This window comes from Panthera onca, chromosome E1 (genome assembly GCF_046562875.1).
Source record: "Panthera onca isolate mPanOnc1 chromosome E1, mPanOnc1 haplotype 2, whole genome shotgun sequence".
NCBI lineage: Eukaryota > Metazoa > Chordata > Mammalia > Carnivora > Felidae > Panthera > Panthera onca.
Genome location: NC_138352.1, coordinates 28,517,338 through 28,534,998, shown reverse-complemented (window position 1 = coordinate 28,534,998; position 17,661 = coordinate 28,517,338). Strand labels below are relative to the sequence as shown.

The following is a 17,661-nucleotide window of genomic DNA, read 5'->3' as shown; positions in this document are numbered from 1 at the left end:
CCCCTCTTGGGTGTTCCCAACAGAAATAAAGGCATGCATGAGGATGTCCCTAAAAGCTTTATTCATAATGTCCCAAACTGGAAACATCCCTGGTGGCCACCCACAGGAGCACGGCTAGGTGAACTATAGGTTAGCCGCACCGTGGACTATGAGGTTGGCAGTGAAAAAGCATGAGGTACTGACACACGCCACAACACGGATGAATCTCGCAGACCTACTGTGGAGTGTGAAAAGCCAGACACACAGAGTACAGATTCTACTTGTACACAGTTCAAGGACAGACCAGACTAACCTACAGTGATAGAGATCAAATAGTGGTTACTTCTATGTTTGTGCCTGTGTGTGGGGGAGGTTCTAGAGCTTGATTGGAGGGTGGATGTGTGTGTGTGTGTGTATGTGTGAGTGTGTGTGTGTGTGTGAGAGAGAGAGAGAGAGTTCTGCTCCCTCCTAAGATGCCATGCACATAGCAGGACTTCCTTGCACTTGGGGCCCACTTGAGAGGACTTTGCTTGCCTGTTCCTTTGTTTATTGCTTATTTGAAATATACATTATACGTTGAGATGTATACAATAAAGTGAGCAAATCTTAAGTGTACAGCCCAATGAACATTTTACATTGAGTATTTGGCCTTGCGCAAAGTGCTCTTCTAGACTCCTGGAAATGGAAGCCAAGACTATATAAGACACAGAGCCTGTTTGTGTGAGTTTTATAGTCTGCTGTGGGACATAGGACAATACAAGCCAGAAGAGTAAGTTTTCATTCATTCACTCGGCATGTGCTTTGTGAACACCTACTATGTGCCAGGCACTGAAGCCAGCACAGGAAATGCTGCAGTGACCAAGATCCGGCCCTGCAGTCATAGTCTAGTCAAGTTTTGGACAGCAGCACAATGAAAGGTTAAATATGCTTATTCCAACTCTTAAATATTTCCCAAGTTCATTCTGATTTCTCTCACCGACCCCGTCTTAGTTCAGGCTCCTACCATCTCTACTTTCTGGGCTATTTTTTTTAAATATATTTTTTTTAATGTTTATTTATTTATTTTTGAGAGAGAGAGCACACATGCACAAGCAGGAAAGGGACAGAAAGAAAGAGAGAGGGAGACACGGAATCTGAAGCAGGCTTCAGGCTCTGAGCTGTCAGTACAGAGCCTGACGTGGGGCTCGAACTCACAAATTGTGAGATCATGACCTGAGTCCAAGTCAGACAACCCAGTGAGCCACCCAGGCTGGGTGGTGGCTCTGGGCTGTTATAGCAGTTTCCTCGTAATCTGTGTTTCTAGTCTTCTGCCTCTGATTTATTCTCCAGGCCAACAGCCCTTATTCAAGTGCTCAATCTAAAAAATTCAGTTAACGGTTCGCTGTGTGGGCTTGAATCCTCACTTAGAGGGTCTGTAGTGTGATCACAGGCAAATTCCTTAAATGCCCTGGGCCTCATGTGTGTTTTCTGTAAAATGGAGATAAAATAATAATAACGATAACCAAAACAACAACACCACCCCCTATCTCCCTGAGGAGGTTGAGCTTTAATGTATCATTACAGGTATTCATACATCAGGTGCCAACCCTTCGCTCTCACTGCTTGTCCCTCCTGCTTCTCTGCACTGCCCAGTAATGTCGAGGTGCTTCTATATACGGATACACCCTTTGCTTTCAAGTCCCTGAGCTCACGGTGCTCCTTCTGTCTGGAATGCCTTCACTCTACCTTCTCCTGGCTGAGTATTCCTGGACTCAGGACTCAGCCCAGGCACTGCCTCCTCCAAGTAGCCCTCCCTGAAGCTGCATCCAGAGCTGAGTGCTCTTGTCTGGACCCCTACAACACCCTAGATTGAATTTGTCTGTCTCCTGTTTCTATTTGAGCTCCTTCCAGGCAGGCCTGAATCAAAGGTTTTTTTATACCCCCAGCTGTGGACCCTTCCTGTTCAAGGCAGGTGCTGGATGTGTCCACTGACTTGAGCAGAGCAGGCCAAGCATTTTCTTAAGGCAAGTGGCCTTTGAGTTTGCCTTGAGGCATGGATAGGACTTTTAAGAATTATTTTAAAACAAAGTGTCCATGCGCACATTACCAAATCCGAGGGGAACAAAAAGGCTTACAGTGAAAATTAAAAGTAGGTCACCTCTCAACCACCCAGCACCCCTCCCCAGAGGCCATCATTGGTATCAGTTTCTGAGTATTCTCCGCAGGCAAGAATGGTCTGTCTCCTCTCCTACGCGTGCACTTTTTTATTTTGCAAAAATTTAAACCAGCAGAAAAGTTATAAGGATAGCAATAAACACTCTTTGCCTAGATTCACCAATTAACATTTGGCCACATTATGCAAAATATTGCACAAGCATTATATCATGTAATGCTCACAACAACCATATAATCATGCCAATTTTGTGGATGAGGTAACTGAGGCAGCAGGCAGGTGAAGACACTTGCCCAAGGCCACAGAGCTAGAGAGGGGTGGAGCTGGGCTTCCCCCTGAGGCTGCCACAGGACTTTGATCCACCTCCCTTCAGTTTGCTTTGGAGGAAAGCATTTTCTCACACTAAGTTGAAATCCACCTCCCTGGGATATTCACCAGATGATCAGTGGAAAAGTACACAGCTCTGGAAGCATTTGCTACTTCTCCTAAAACCTTCTCATTCCCTAAGCAACAGCTGCTGTCGCTGCTGTTAACACACGCTTCAATGTCACCTCCTCTGTGAGGGCTGAGTTAGCTCACCCCACTGTTTAAAGACTCCCGTGGTCAACTTCTGGCTGCCAGCAGGATGACATTTACACTCCCGAGCTTGGGATCCAAGGCCCAAGGCCTTGGGTGATCTGGCCTTGTGAATCCCTTTCGCCTCTTCTGTCCTGCTCCTTCTTCCTCTAACCTCCACCTCCAGCCGCTCTCAACCTCTCACCATCTGCTTAAATTTCCCCTCCTCCTTGAAGCCACCCCTAATTCCCCAAAGAGCGCACATCCGCTTCTTTGGGTCCTTGGATCTTCTGCCTGTGCCTCCTTTAGTCTTCTCCCAGGAGGTCTTTTGGCCATGAGGCTGGACAGTGTAGGACTGGAGTAACAATTTGGCCCCCTGGCAGAGCGACCCTGCGCAAATTACTTCAGGCGTCTGAGCCTTAATTTCCTCAAACACATAATGGGGGAAAGAATGCCTAGCTCAGTACCTGGCATAGAGTCAGCCTTCACTAATCTCCCATAATAGAACTGACAGCTCTTCAAGGCTGACTGACATCTTCTCTTAGTCATCCCTTGAAACTCTACCTCCTATTTCTTAACTTCTCGGAGCCTCAGCTTCCTCATACGTAAAATGGGGATGATGATGGAGAGGCTGTGAAACTTTAATGAGCTAGCGCATATCAAGCACTCGGGACAGTAGCCCCTATGGATAATGTTAACTACGGCGCAGAGGGCGGGGAGGGGGCTGGCACACAGTAGGTGTCAAATTAATCCGCTCAGAGCTGGGCTCGGGTGTCCAGAAAGGGCGCGGAAAGACGAGGTTGGAAGTGAGAGGTTTGCAGAACCGGCCGGGAGGTCGGCTCCGCCCCTTCCCCCGCGAGCCCCCGCCCCAGCCCGTGCAGCTGTCAGGACCCAGCCAGCTCCGGCGCCAGTCCACCAAACCTGAACGTCCCATCCCGGCGCCCCCACCTTCCTTCGCCTACACAAGTTACCTTGCGCCCGGCTACCCTTTGTCCCCGCCTCCGATTTCCATTGGCCGAGGGTTTTCTTTGTTAGCTGGAGCGCTCCCCTCCCATTGGCCGGAGGCGCTGCCGATCGCGTGGAGGGCGTGGCCCCTCCCCGCGCGCTGCCCCTATCGCTCCCTCCTCCCCCGCCCGCCCGCCCGCGCGCCCACCCGCCTGCCCCGCCCCGGGAGTGCGCGAGGCGCTCCGCTACCATTTGCTGCGGCCGCTGGGCGCCGAGGGCAGCTGTGGCGGCGGGGACCGACCCCGGGGACCGGCAACTACCCGGCGCCTGGGAGGCGGGCCGGAGCGCGGGGAGGCAGCGGGCCCGGGAGGCCGCGTCCATGGGCCCGCGGAGGCCGGGCGGCGGCTGTGCGGGCGGGCGGCGGGGACTGCGAGCTCTTTAAGGGCCCGGGCGCGGGGCTCGGCGCCGAGGTGCCCCGGCGCGCCGTGCAGCGCAGCGCCGTCGTGCGAGGAGAGGCCCCGCTCGCGTCCCGGGGCCCGCGAGGCCGCCCTGACCGCCGGGGGCGCGCGCTCCGGCCGCGGCCGGGCCTGCGTCCGCGGCCCGGCTGTGAGGCGGCTGGCCGGCGGGGGCATGCCTCGGCGCCCGCGCTGAGCCCGGCTTGAGCCCGCCGTGCATGGTGCCGCCGCCAGCCCGCCGCCGTCCGCCGTCCGCCGCGGAGCGCGCGCCGGGCCGGGCCGGGCCGCCGGGCCTGTGCCGCCGTCGCGCCGACCATGTCGGCGGCCAAGGAGAACCCGTGTAGGAAATTCCAGGCCAACATCTTCAACAAGAGCAAGTGTCAGAACTGCTTTAAGCCCCGCGAGTCGCATCTGCTCAACGACGAGGACTTGACGCAGGTGAGCGGGTGGGGGTCCCGGGGTCGACCGCGAGGCGGAGACCCGGGCCCCGCGCTGGGCGGCCCCCAGACCCCCGGCGGCCCCCTTGGGCTGGAAGTTTCCGGGGGCGCAGTCGCCCGGCTAGGTGCTGCAGGCAGTCGGCCGAGGCGGGCGAGAGTGGCTCGCAGGGGGCGCTGGCCGCCTCCCCCCAGTTCTGACGCCGGTGAGACCACCATCCTTCTCTGGAAAAGAGAGCGGACGTTGCCCAGTTCCCGAGGCAGGCGGGGGTGGGGGTGCGTCTGAAGGTTCCTGGGGAAAATAAAAACGGAGCAGAGAGAATGTACATGAGTCCTGGGGAGGGTGGTGAAGATGGAGATGGGGGCGGGGGGGAGAGGGAGGGAGCGGGAAGTGTATTGATAGAGCCGGGACAAAGGGAAAATCCTCAAGTATGCCGAAAAATAACATCCTTTCCCGTTCCCATAGCCCTGCCGTGTGATTCATGCTTTTTGGGTGACTCAAAAATGCCTGGTTTTTCTTAGGAGGAACAAAGCGCTTGGGGATTGCTTGCTGCTTCGCAGTACCCCCCATAGAGTCTGTTTTAGGATCCGACTTTGACTTCTCCACCCAGAGAGGCCAGGGGAGCAGGACGGTCGGGGTGGACTGTGGGCTTCCCTCCTGTCAGACCCAGCTTGTCCGTTTTCTGAATCATTGTCGCTGTCAGTGATGGGAGAGAGGTGAATGGTCCTCAAGTCTGAGGAGGAGGGTCTTGGCGCTTGAACTTGAACTAGAGGGCTTTTTGTTGATGGGAGAGCTGGGGGCTCCTCTCCCCACCCTTTTCTCCCAGCTCTCTTGGTCGCTTGGCTAGGGATGAGGAGACCTGGGTGCCTTCGGCAAAGTCCGTTCACTTCTCACGGCCTTGTCTGCCATATGAGGGCTGTGGACTAGTTCAGCGGCTTCCAAACCTGCATCAGAGTCACATTCTAAAAATACAGAGTCCTGGAGCCCCATTCCTGGGATGATCTAGGAGATGAAGGAATTTGTGTCGTAACAGCTCCCTAAGAAGTTGGGCTGCAGTCCCCACTGGCCTTTGGGTACCCCTGCCCTGGTTGCTCCTCTCTGAGCTCCCAGTGTACCAGAGAATCCTCTGGATCCCCGGGATTCTTTGGAGTACCTCCCAGTGTACCAGAGAATCCTCAGGATCCCCAGGATTCTTTGGAGTACTTGGAGGGCTTTGGGCCAAGCAGATTCCTTGGATTTCCTGATCAAGCCCTGTCTGCATCCCCTTGGGCTGTATCTGTGGCCCCTTTTTGCCTCTCCCCCAGTCTCAGTCCTCTTCGGAGCTTTCTCTCATCCCCCATTGAGGCCAGGGGACCTCCCTTCACATTCCGGTCCGGTGTGACCTAGTTGCAGCCACTCCTTTTGCAGAAGAACCCCTTAGATGGAAAACATTGCTTTGAAGTGTACAGCCTGGCTGTTTTTAATGCTACTTAAGTACTCACAGGGTTTGACTTGTTTACATGGCAGACCAGAGTGGGGTGGCAGGGCCGGGGTTATGGCCTGAGACATGGTGTCTTTCTCTGAGAGCAGAATCCCAACAGCCAGAAAAGACTCCTTTCATCCAAAACCAAAAGCTTAACCAAACACTCATGGCTGCAAAGTCATAGATTTTTAGGATAGAAGGGCCAGGTCAGTTTGGGAAGAGTAGAACTCAGCTTCCTGGTAAGATGTTCAGGGGTGAGCTTTTAAGGGTGACTCCCGTCTTCTCAACTGGATGCCTTTTTTGGGGGGAAGCAGTTGATGTGGTGAGGATGGACTTGGGCCAGGAGTCAGGAGACCTTTCTTCTGTCTTCGCTGTCACTTTCAGCTGTGTGACCTTGAATAAGTTCTTTTGTCTCTGTATAGTTCCATTTCCTTCTCTAAAATTTGGGAGTAGGGATCCCTGGCTTACCTCTCTCACCCTATGAAAAGCAAAGAATGGTATCTTATTAAACTCTTAACAATTAAACAAACAAAAATCACCTACGGAATAGTACACCTGGATTTAGGAATTTTATGGGTTTGGCAAGGGTTGTTCTGAGAGAGTTTTCTGGTTATTCCAGGCAACTGCCAAAATTGGTAGATTGGATGTTTACACCTCATAAGGACTGTTTTCTGGTTCTGAAGCTTAGATAAACTAGAATAGGATCTGCGTATCTGAACTGAATCTGTTAAATTCTTTTTTTTTTTTTTTTAATTCTGTTGATTATTAATTGGATCAAGAGAGAGTGTTGCATATTTGGAGTACTTTACTCTTCAACTGTATTCACGGTTCAGTTGTGGATTTTAAAACAGGCCTGAGTCCTCCAGGGCACAACTGGGATGGTAGTTTCTGAAATAATGAGTGGGGTTATTTGTGCAGGGAGAGATTAGGCCAGCCTTCCACCTCCTGGGATCTTTCAGGAAGAAACTGCTCTTGAAAAGAGAAGGAGGGAGACGCAGGGCTGTTGCCAGCAGCGTTAGCTGCTTCTCTCTGCATCCGGCCTCCCCCAGGCTTACTCTCATCCTCTTGGCTCCATTAGAAAACCTCAGCCAATTGGTTCCCATCAGTCTCCCCCAAGGCCCTGCTTCCTGCTGCCCCTCCCTGCCCTCGCTTATTTTAGACCTTCAAGGCTGGAAGATAGATCAGTGATCATTGTGGCCACCCCCCTTTTTAAGGCATTTAGCCTTCAGTCCTGTGTGTTTCTCTATATGCTTATGGACTTGAATACACAGTTAAAACCTTTCTTTAACCTAAATGATATATGTATTTAAACTATATATGTATTTGTTCAGGAACATTTTTTTTTTTTTTTTTTTTTTTTTGGCTGCTTAATGATGTGTCTTACAGCTCTTTTCATGGTGTGACGTATAAATACACCAAAATTATTTTGCATATTACGCCATCAGGGATGTGCCATAGTTTAACCATTCCCTTATTGATGGACAGCAAGGTTACTTCTGGGTTTGTTACAGCCTGTGAATGCTTCAGCAAACAGTTTTCTAAATGCTTTTGGGTGTGTGTGCGTGCACGAATGCAAGTATTCCTCTGGGGGCAGATAGCTAAAAATAGAATGGCTGGGTTGACATCAAGCACATTGAATTTTTTTAACAGATATTACTAAATTGCCTTCCAAAAAAGGCTGTGTCATACCATTGCCAGGATTGGAAGTTATCAAAACGATTTAGTTCTTTAATAATTTCCCTAATTACCTGTGAGGTTAAGCCTCTTTTTATAATATTTATTACATGTGTTTTGTTTCTTATGTTGACTGCCCATTCATATGTTTTTCTGTTGGGTCAATTTCCCCGCCTTCTCCTCCTCCCCCAAACTGGTTTGTAGGAGCTTTCTGTATATATCCTAGGTCAGGGGTCCATGGACTCCCTCTCTAGAAGGCCAGATAGTTAATATTTTAGCAGTGTGGGCCATGTGATCTTTGTAGCGACTACACAACTTTGTCATTGTAGTGCAAAAGCCGCAGTGCAAGGCCACTTTAGACAATACGTAAACTGGGGGTATTGCTGTTTCTAATAAAACTGAATTTACAAAGTTACAAATACAGGCAGCTGGAAGGATTTGGCCTATAAACTATAGTTTGCTGTCCCCTTCTCTAGATATTAATCTGAACCTGTCATATATTGCAGGTATTTTCTCCCTGCATTTCTCTTTTTCTCTTTTTTAAGTGATAGTTTTAAATATGAATGCAGTTAAATTTCCGTGTTTCCTTTTTAGCTTGTAGTTTTAATCTCATGCTTATGAAGGTCTTGTTTTCAAGATAATAAAGTCTCAGATACTTGTACTTCCCCTGTAGTTATTTTTATGCATAACTTTCTAATCCATCAGACTTGTGTTTTAGGAAAATAATTTTGGCCTAAAGCAGAAGCTCTAAAAGACTGTCTTGAATCATCCAGGTAAATTACAGTAAAGGTCTTCTCCAGGTCCGTGTTGGCCAGGATGGAAGGAGCCATCAGACACTAGGGACAGGATATTATTGGAGGTTGATTGGAGGTGGGGATTGAGAAGACCTGGGTGGATAACAGTACCTTTTACAAAGATTGAGAATAACAGGCTGGGAGTAGATTTGTGGGGTGGGGAGGAAACAAAATTAATACGTAAATTTGACCTCATGGGGATGGAGGTCCGGTTTGGTTCTTAGGTGCAGTCACCCATTCAGGCAAGTAGGTGATTCGATGAGTGGTGTGGGCTGGGTAGGAATTCTGGAGTCCGGGGAGTGAGTGCAGTCAGTCACTCAGGAAGCCACTTAGAGTAAAACAAGGGAAGCAGGTGGGGAAAGGAGGTGAATTACAGGGGTTGGTGGTTAGTGGGACCAGAAGGTCTGGAGCCCAGGGTTCTTGGCTTCTACATCCCCTTCCCAGCCTTAGTGTGGGTTTCTGGGGTTGGTGGTGGCTCTTGACCTGACGTGATGTCTCATTCTCCTACCGACTTGTACGATTTTAAGCGTGCCTTTTGTGGAAGGAGTCCTGCATCTGAACTTAAGTTCTAGTTGCCTCTACTGCTGTTTTGTTGCGGGACCTTGGCTGGGTTGTTTTCTCTCCTCGGGCCTCGATTTTCCCGTCCGGAGAATGAGGAGGTTGGTCTTGGTCTCCGCCAGGCCCCTTCCAGCCCTCCTGCGTCTCCTCTCAGCCCTCTCGGTCTCATGGTGCCCCTCACTGTGCTGCCCTCCACTGCCAGGGGTGCTGGGGGCTTGGGGTGGGAGTCCCAGACACAGGTGGGCGTGCCAGGACTTGGTCTCCGTAAATCATGATTTCCCTTTATTCCTGTGACATTCTTAGAAGTTCTAGGGCCCAGGGGCGCCTGGGTGGCTCAGTCGGTTAAGCGTCCGGCTTCGGCTCAGGTCATGATCTCGCGGTCTGTGGGTTCGAGCCCCGCATCAGGCTCTGTGCTGACAGCTCGGAGCCTGGAGCCTGTTTCAGATTCTATGTCTCCCTCTTCCTCTGACCCTCCCCTGTTCATGCTCTCTCTCTCTGTCTCAAAAATAAATAAATGTTAAAAAAAAAAATTAAAAAAAAAAAAGAACTAGGGCCTGGAACTTCTTTATTTCACTTAACATTTGTCTCATAAGCAACGGGGAGCTTTCATGCTCATCCTTTTCAGAAGATTTATCATTTACGTGCACATCGGTAGAGTGTTTGGCAGGGGGTATGTAAAAATCCCAGACCTTACAAAGGGCCAACAAACACAGGAAAAGATGGTCAGTGTCATCAGTTGTTATGGAAATGCAAATCAAAACCACAGTGAGGTATTACTGCACCCCCACTAGGATGGCTGTATGAAAAAAGGGATGGTAGTAAGTGTTGGTGTGGATGTGGAGAAATTAGAACCTCATGCATTGCTCATGGGAATGGAGAATGGTGCGACCATTGTGGAAAATAGTTCGGCATTCCCTCAAAAGACTTACCGCATGACCCAGTGATTCCACTCCTAAGTATATCCAAAGTAATCGGGAACAGGTATTCAAACAAATACGTTCATGCGTACGTCTGCGATAGCGCTACTCATAACAGCCAAAGGTAGCAGCAACCTGGATTTCCGTCAGTGGGTGAATGGGTAAACAGATTTTGGTAGATCCAGATCATGGGCTATTCAGTTATAAAAATGGGACGAAGTACTGGCCATGCTGCGATCTGACTGACTGTCGAAAATGTGTTCCATGAAAGAACCAGGCACAAAGATACCGCACGGTTCTGTTTACGTGAAATCTCCAGAATAGGTAAATACGTGGAAAGGGAAGACACATTAGTGGTTGCCGGAGTCCTGGGGGAAGGGGGAGAGAGGAGTGCCTGCAGATGGGATTGGGGTTCTCTTTGTGGGAGGTGATGAAATGTTTTAGAACTAGATAGAGATGCTGTTTGCCTAACATTGTGAATGTACTGAATGTCACTGACTCGTTCACTTTGAAATGGTTAATTTTATGTTATGTGGCTTTTACCTTCATTTTTAAAACTGAGTGTGCAAGGATAACACACGCACATGCGTATCCCAAACCTGCCCTCTGCTCCTTGTGTCACTGGAGTGCATATCTGATTGTGTTTAGGGTCTAGACCTGGGGATTAAACAACTCTTTCTTAAAGGGCCAGATGGTAAAAGCTTTCGGGTTTGTAGGCCAATAGGCAAAATGGAGGAGTTTATGAAGGTACTTCTATAATCAATTAGAATCGTGAAAGCCGTTCGTGGTTTGGGGGCCTTAAAACCAGCTAGTGGCTAGATTTGGCCTGTGGGGTAGACCAGCCCTGTCCAATAGAACTATAATGTGAGCCACATTTGTGGGTTAAAATTGTCTACGTGCCACGTTAAAAAAGGTAAAAAGAAATAGGTGAAATTCATTTTAATTCTATCTTATTTAGCCTAACAAATCCAAAGTATTATCCTCTCAACATATGAAGAAGTTATTCTTTTACCTCTACGGCACCTTTTGGTTCAGGCTAGCCACTTTCTGGGAGCTCTGGCCACACGGGGCTGGTGCTGGCAGCGTTGGACAGCGTTGGATGGGGCAGCCGGGCCCATAGCTAGGCCCTTGAGACCCTCGGGGGAGGCACAGAGTGTAAAGGCCGTGCCCGGGCGGGGGGGGGGGGGGGGGGGTTCCTCCCCCTTCGGGGTGTCGTGCCAACAGCCTGCGTTGAGGATTCCTGGAACAGTTCTCTCCTCCTGTTACTCCTGTTTGTGTCCTCCGCTTGGTGTCTCTTGCCAACTTTTGAGGGTTCTTTCTTCGAACGTCACGTCTTGCTGACTCCTTTTAGTGGTGTTTGAGAGCTCTGGGGCTCCGGCCCTCACTCTCCCTCCAGAAGCAGAAGGGAGGAGGGTGCCAGTGAGAGCCTGGGGGGTAAACTGGCGTGCCCCCTCCCGGCCCCCTCCCACTGGGCGCCGTGACTGCATTCTGACACAGCCCTTTGTATTTGTGAGTGTTTTGCAGCTATATTCTAGTTGCTTTTTTCCCTGTGTTCTAGCCTGCTACTTGACCTTTCCGAGTTCTTTTTCCTTAGCCACACAGAAGGACTACAATCGAAGACCTGTGTTCTATTCTTGGCACAGACGTGCAGGGTGACCCAGGAAGGTCACTTACATTCTCTGAGCCTCGGTTTCCCACCTATAAAGCTGGTGCCCCCATTCTGTGTACAGGGAGTGGTCTACTAATGGAATGGATGGAGGGTGCCGGCCGGGCCTGTGGAGGTTGCTGAACCCCCTTTGTGGTAATTAATATTCCAGGAAGCATGCTGACGGCCTGTCGTGTGGGGAATAGTCTTTGTTTGGGCTGTTTCCTGATTACTAGAACCCTGATGCTGTTTAGCTGAAATAAAGAAATTTGACTTGGAATGTTTATCTTTAAATTGTTCCCAAGCTGCCATTTAGTCTTGAAAGAGACCAGAGAGTCTTGCAACGAGGGAAAAGAGACAAGAGGGAGGTAATATCCTACTGCCAACATCCTAATACTGGGTTGGGGAGGGGGGGAGGCACAGGAGAGGGGTGGAGAGCGCTGGATGCTGATTTAGAAGTATCTAACCTGAGAAAACGGGCTTTTCTTTTATCATTAGAAACTCCCTCTCAGAGCCTCACTTGCCCATCAGAAATGGCACAGTTGGACCAGGTCATTAGTTTTCAAAGGTACAGTAAATCGCAGAGCCTTTCACCCCAAGGAATCTTCTGTGGAAATGCCCTATGTGAAACAGAAAAAGTGACACGGTTCTGGGTGATACGAGGTTGGAGCCTGCAGCTTGGCCTCTCAGCCACCTCTGCTTCTCACCCGTGGGTCCTCTGGTCATCTCCAGAGGCTGTGAGGGGCAGGTTTGAAAAGTGCCCTAGACTTTGTGGTTCCTCCGGTTTTAGCAGTTTAGGGTTCCGTAGGATCATCTGTGGACAGTTTCACAGCTGCTCCGGCCTGGAACCCCTGAATGCCCAGCCCCACCGCTCCCTTTATGTTATCACTTCCTTTGGGGGCAAGAGAGCCAGTGGGTTGATTCGCTGGCATTTTGTCTCTGGAGACTGGAACTGGAATCTTCCAAACCACTCGCTGGTTTTCTCAGTCAGGGTCATCCTAGTTCACTTGAAACCACAGCCTGGTTTTTGCCTGGAGCCTGTAACCCTTCCAGCTCCTTTCTCCCTTTATGTTCAGCTTGATGTTTGCACACGGTGCTGGATGGTGACCTGCCCCGTCTTCGGGGCAGTTTGCAGTAAGATGGGTACATCAGACCCTCCTGAGCCTCCATTGTTTGTGTGGTTGTTTAATCTTTTTTTAACGTTTATTCATTTTTCAGAGAGTGCGTGTGCGTCAGAGCCTTGGCGGGAGGAGGGGGTGGATAGAGAGAGAGGGAGACACAAAATGTGAAGCAGGCTCCAGGCTCCGAACTGTCAGCACAGAGCCTGACGTGGGGCTCGAACTCACGAGCCATGAGATCGTGACCTGAGCTGAAGTCAGACACTTAACTGACTGAGCCACCCAGGTTCCCTGAGCCTCCATTGTTTTGCATCGTGTCGTATGCCACAGTCTCGTTCCGCTCTCGGCAGCTTGGTCGTCTGTAGAGGAGGAGATGTTGAGTTTCAGAGAGGTCGGGTTGTCTGTCCGAGGTCACTGAGCTGCCTAGCAATGGAGCTGTGATATGGAACCTGGTTCCATGTGGTTCCCATGCCGCCTTTGTGAGACCAGGAACCTGTCTTCCCTCTTCTTGGGAAGGCCACTTTGACTTGTTCACTTGGTGCTATTTCTGTAGGAGGCTGGGTATTGCAGACAAAATCAAAGCTGTTTAAGGGATTTCTACTTCCTAGCTCTGGGAGGAGAGGCCTGCAGGGGCTGGGTGATTAACCCCCCCCCCCCCCCCCCCCCCCCGCCAGTAATTAAGCAGGTGAGGGGTCATCCCCAATTAGCAGATGGAGCCATTGAGACCCAGTTCAGTGACCTGCCTAGGTCACAGGAAGGCTAGTGTGGGTTTTCCAGAGTTCTGTTTGACCTCCCTATGTTTGATAAAAAGTGTTAACCTTTACTATCAGGAACAGGGCCTTGCCCTGACTTGGATTCCTTAGTTGCTGGGGTGCACGGGGGTGAATGTGGGGAGGGCAGTGGTGCAGGACATCGTGCAAGTCCTAAAATCTTCTCAGCCTTGGGGTGGTCCATGTCCCCCAGTAGGCTGCTGGTCTGTGGCAGTGAGCACACCTTTGGCACAGCCCTGAACGGGAAGCACTGTTTTTCCCCCAGAGGAATTCAGAATCAGGAAATCTTGTGTCCTTGGTCTCTGTAGGTCCTAAAACACTGGTTTTAACAGACGGACCAGGGAGGCTTTGTGGCACCCTTTGAGATGCAGCGTTTTACCTCCTACGGGTCCTGGCCGGTAGCTAAAAGGGCCAGGGGAAGGGGGAGCAACTTCTGGGAGTCTCCATTGAGCCACAGAAAGAGTCCACGTCTCCTGGGTCTCCAGGTGCCACACCCAGAGCTTCTCCACTCGGGCTGGTGAGCGACCTGGGGTGCGGGGAGCCTCAGGGCTCACTGGGATTAAGACGTTCGTTTGTCTTCCGCCGGGGACCTGCTCTGACCTAGAAATCTGACATAGTCCCACTTTTCATTTAATGTGCTCACATAAGGGAAGGAATGGTTGACGGTGGGGGCTTTCAGCTCAGATTTGGGTTCCCGTCCTGGCTCTGTGTTCATGCCGATGGAGCAGGTTTCTCAGAGTTGAAGTGTCTGTGTCCTTCCTCTGAAAACTGGGGTCTATATATTACCCATGTCTTGGTTGCCTGTGATATTAATGCTGGAAGGTGGTGTAAGTCGTAAGTGCCGAATTTGTAAATGTTTGCGTACATGGGGGGCGCTCAGGAAATTGGGTTCGTTTTTCCAAACGTAGACCCAGAGAGGGGACCTGCCCCCCTGGTTTTGTGGAACAGCTACCCCTCCAGCTGTGTTTCTTGTCTACCTCCACGCCCACAGAACAAAAGCCCAGACTGCCTCCTCTCCTGCTGAGCTGCTTGGCACCACCCTAGCAACTTCCTCACGTTAGCCCCTTGGGATTGGAAAGGCCGCAGTCCGTTTGCTTGTGTGGAGTTGATTTTCAGAACATGTTTAAAGTGTAAAGGTTGAACTGGTTTTAAGAATTTGTAGAGGATAGGAAGTGAAGGGGCCAAGTGCCATTAGCCTGAGACTTACTATCAGAGGACGTGGGCTGCTCTAGAGGGCAGTGGCCAGCACAGCAGCCACCTCGGAGCCCCTGCCAAGCTCAGAGAAGTGCCAAGTGCAGGTCCCGTGAATGGCAGTGGCAGATCCTGATTTCAGAAGTCACTATGCATGGAAGTGTCCTGAGTTGTCTTCAATAAGGTAGGGGAGGACTGAGAGAAGCCACACTCTCGCTGGTGTCCCCGGGACGCTTGTCTAGGAATCAAAGTCCTTGTGCCCCTGGCCCGGTGAAACTGCCAGAGGAGGGTAGGGGGCTGCCCAGGTCTCGTTCCAAATTGATGGGCAGGTGGGTGGGAGATCGGGCCAGGGCACGTCCTGGCCCTTTGGTCACCAGTGTTGATTCACTCACCTCAGCCAGCTGGTGGGTCCTTCCAGTGTCCTTCCCGCACCCCATCCCCAGGCTTTACAAATCCCACACCCTTCCAGGGAGGGAGCCTTCTGCCGAGGGGACCCTTCTATAGGGTCTAAACAAGTAGAAGTGGTTCCTTGTGAGAGCCTCAAACACGTTCTTCTAACAGGCAGATGCCATCTTTGCAGACAGCCTGCTGACTCTTGGTCCCTCCAGCTCCCTTCCTGCTTCGAAACCGGTGAGCCTAGGGGTCCTCTTTGGGGGAGCTGGACCAAGCAGTGTGGCCATGCAGCCTCCCATGATGTGGGGGTTTTCTTTTTTTTTTTTCAACTTTTTTTTTTTTTTTTTTTTTTTTTTATTTTTGGGACAGAGAGAGACAGAGCATGAACCGGGGAGGGGCAGAGAGAGAGGGAGACACAGAATCGGAAACAGGCTCCAGGCTCCGAGCCATCAGCCCAGAGCCTGATGCGGGGCTCGAACTCACGGACCGCGAGATCGTGACCTGGCTGAAGTCGGACGCTTAACCGACTGCGCCACCCAGGCGCCCCAGGGTTTTCTTATACTTAAGTTGAAGGAGCAGTTGACATGCTCTGGGATGATTTGTTGTGGAGGCGATGGCATTTGTAGCTAACAGTAATTGCTGTGTGCCAGGCCACGGTTAACTCATTTATATTCACAGCGGCCTTATGAAGTAGAGAGATAAGAAACCTGAGCTGGAAAGAGGTCGTGTAACTCGCCCAAGGGTGATACAGTAAGTGGTAGAGCTGGGATGCAAACCCAGACAGTGTGACGCTGGGCCTCCTCCTTCGACTCTTTCCCGTGCTGACCTGAGCGGGGTCAGGTGGGCCTTCTGGACGTTGGGTTTCTGCCCGTGTGTGCTGGGAAGGGTGGGGTTGGAGTGTGAGGCTAGGGCTGAACTTATTTAAATTTCCTGTCTCTTTTTTTCCTTCCTATCACACTTTCCTGTCCTACCTGTTTCTTAATGGGAAGCGCTGCTTTTTAAGGGAGAGGGTGTGACTCTTTCCTGCAAAGCCCCAGAAATGGGTCCCCACGCATTCTCTAGCATTCCTCCCTTTGCCACAAATGGCGTCATGTTCCAAAAATCCCGCGGCCATGGGCTCCTTGTCAAGACTGAACAGGGAAGAGGTTTTTTAAAATGTCACTTTCTCCCTCTTCCTCCAGCTGCTGCAATCCCGGGAGGAGCCCTGAGCATGGGCTGGGCTTGCAGGGCATGTGTGTGGGTAGAGGGGTGAGCGGGCAGCTGAGTTGGGACGTGTGGGAGGGGAGAACCGAGAGCGGGCCATCAGCTGCGTTCCTTCCTTCACTCTCTCTGTGCTGAGGATCTAAGGAGCCATGCGTGCGGGTTTTGTTTGGGGTTTTTGTTTTTTGAAGTGAAATTCGCATAACACGAAATTAACCATTTTGGAGTGTACAATTTGGTTGCATTCAGCACATTCATAATGTGCTAACACTACGATTGCTGTAATTTTTTTTAGATGTTTTAAATGTTTATTTTTGAGAGAGAGAGAGCATGTGCACGGGGGAAGGGCAGAGAGAGAGGGAGACACAGAAACCGAAGCAGGCTCCAGGCTCTGAGCTGTCAGCACAGAGCCTGACACGGGGCTCGAACTCACGAACCCCGAGATCATGACTTGAGCCGACGTCGAATGCTTAACTGATTAAGTCACCCAGGCGCCCTTGCCACTCTGTAGTTTAAAACATTTTATCGTCCCTAAAGAACACCCGTAACTATGAAGGCGTTACTCCCCACCCCCCGTTTCCAGCAACCACCGGTCCGCTTTCTGTCCTTATGGATTTACCTGTTACGGAATATTCATCAAAATGGAATCCTAGAATATGTAGCGTTTTGTCTGGCTTCTTGCACTTAGCATGTTTTCGGACTTAATCCACGTGATAGCATGAATCAGTACCTCATTGTTTCTTTATGGCTGAATAATATTCCAGTATATGGGCATAGCACATTTAGATTATCTGTTCATCTGTAGATGGACGCTTGGGCTGTTTCCACATCTTGGCCGTCGTGAATGGTGCTGTGAACATTCGCATATATGTTTTGTTTGGACATCTCCTTTTGGTTCTTCTGGTGGAGACTGAGGCGTGGAGTTGCCGGGTCCCCTGCTAATTCTGCTGTGTTTTGAATCAGTACATCAGGCCAGACGCCAGCACTGCAGACTGCCGGGTGGGAGGACGGTGCGCATGGTGCTGCTGAAAGCCCAGTGTTCCTCATTTGTAGGAGTCCAGGGTGGGGAGCTGGGGTACAGGCCAACCCTCCGGGTTGCGGGCACGGTGTGCAGCTTTGACGTGGTGGTAGAGGGGCCGTGTCCGTGCTCAGGGGTGGCCGAGCCACTTTGAGCTTCAGTCTCTCCTTCCTTTCCTTTTTGTCTAACCTGAAGATGAGTGGAGCTGCCAGGAAGGAGCTAAGTTGGGGCTTTAATATTGGCGGGAGGGGGCGGAGGAGGCCTGGAAGTTGAAGGCCAGACGACGTAGGGCGCCGCGGGGGTACTCTGCTGGTAAGGTGCGTGGGGAGCTGCTGCTTTGGGGCCTCCAAGGGATGTTGGGGGAAATTAGAGGGAAAAGAGCTTATCTGGCCTATTCACT

The 17,661-nt window shown here is 50.9% G+C and overlaps 1 protein-coding gene across 8 annotated transcripts in view; it reads left to right on the top strand.

Moving 5' to 3' along the window:
- Positions 1–3,815: 3,815 nt before the first annotated feature.
- MPRIP (myosin phosphatase Rho interacting protein) overlaps positions 3,816–17,661 on the top strand; it is a 155,222-nt gene continuing 141,376 nt past the window's right edge. For 4 of the 8 annotated variants that reach the window (XM_078437643.2, XM_060647065.3, XM_060647066.3 and 1 more), the window contains exon 1: positions 3,817–4,524. In XM_078437643.2, the coding sequence (XP_078293769.2) occupies positions 4,402–4,524 (123 nt within the window). In that variant the 5' untranslated portion in view covers positions 3,817–4,401. Of the gene's footprint in view, positions 4,525–17,661 lie in introns of all 8 variants that reach the window. The other 4 variants (XM_060647073.3, XM_060647074.3, XM_060647068.3 and 1 more) reach the window with 3 other exon arrangements.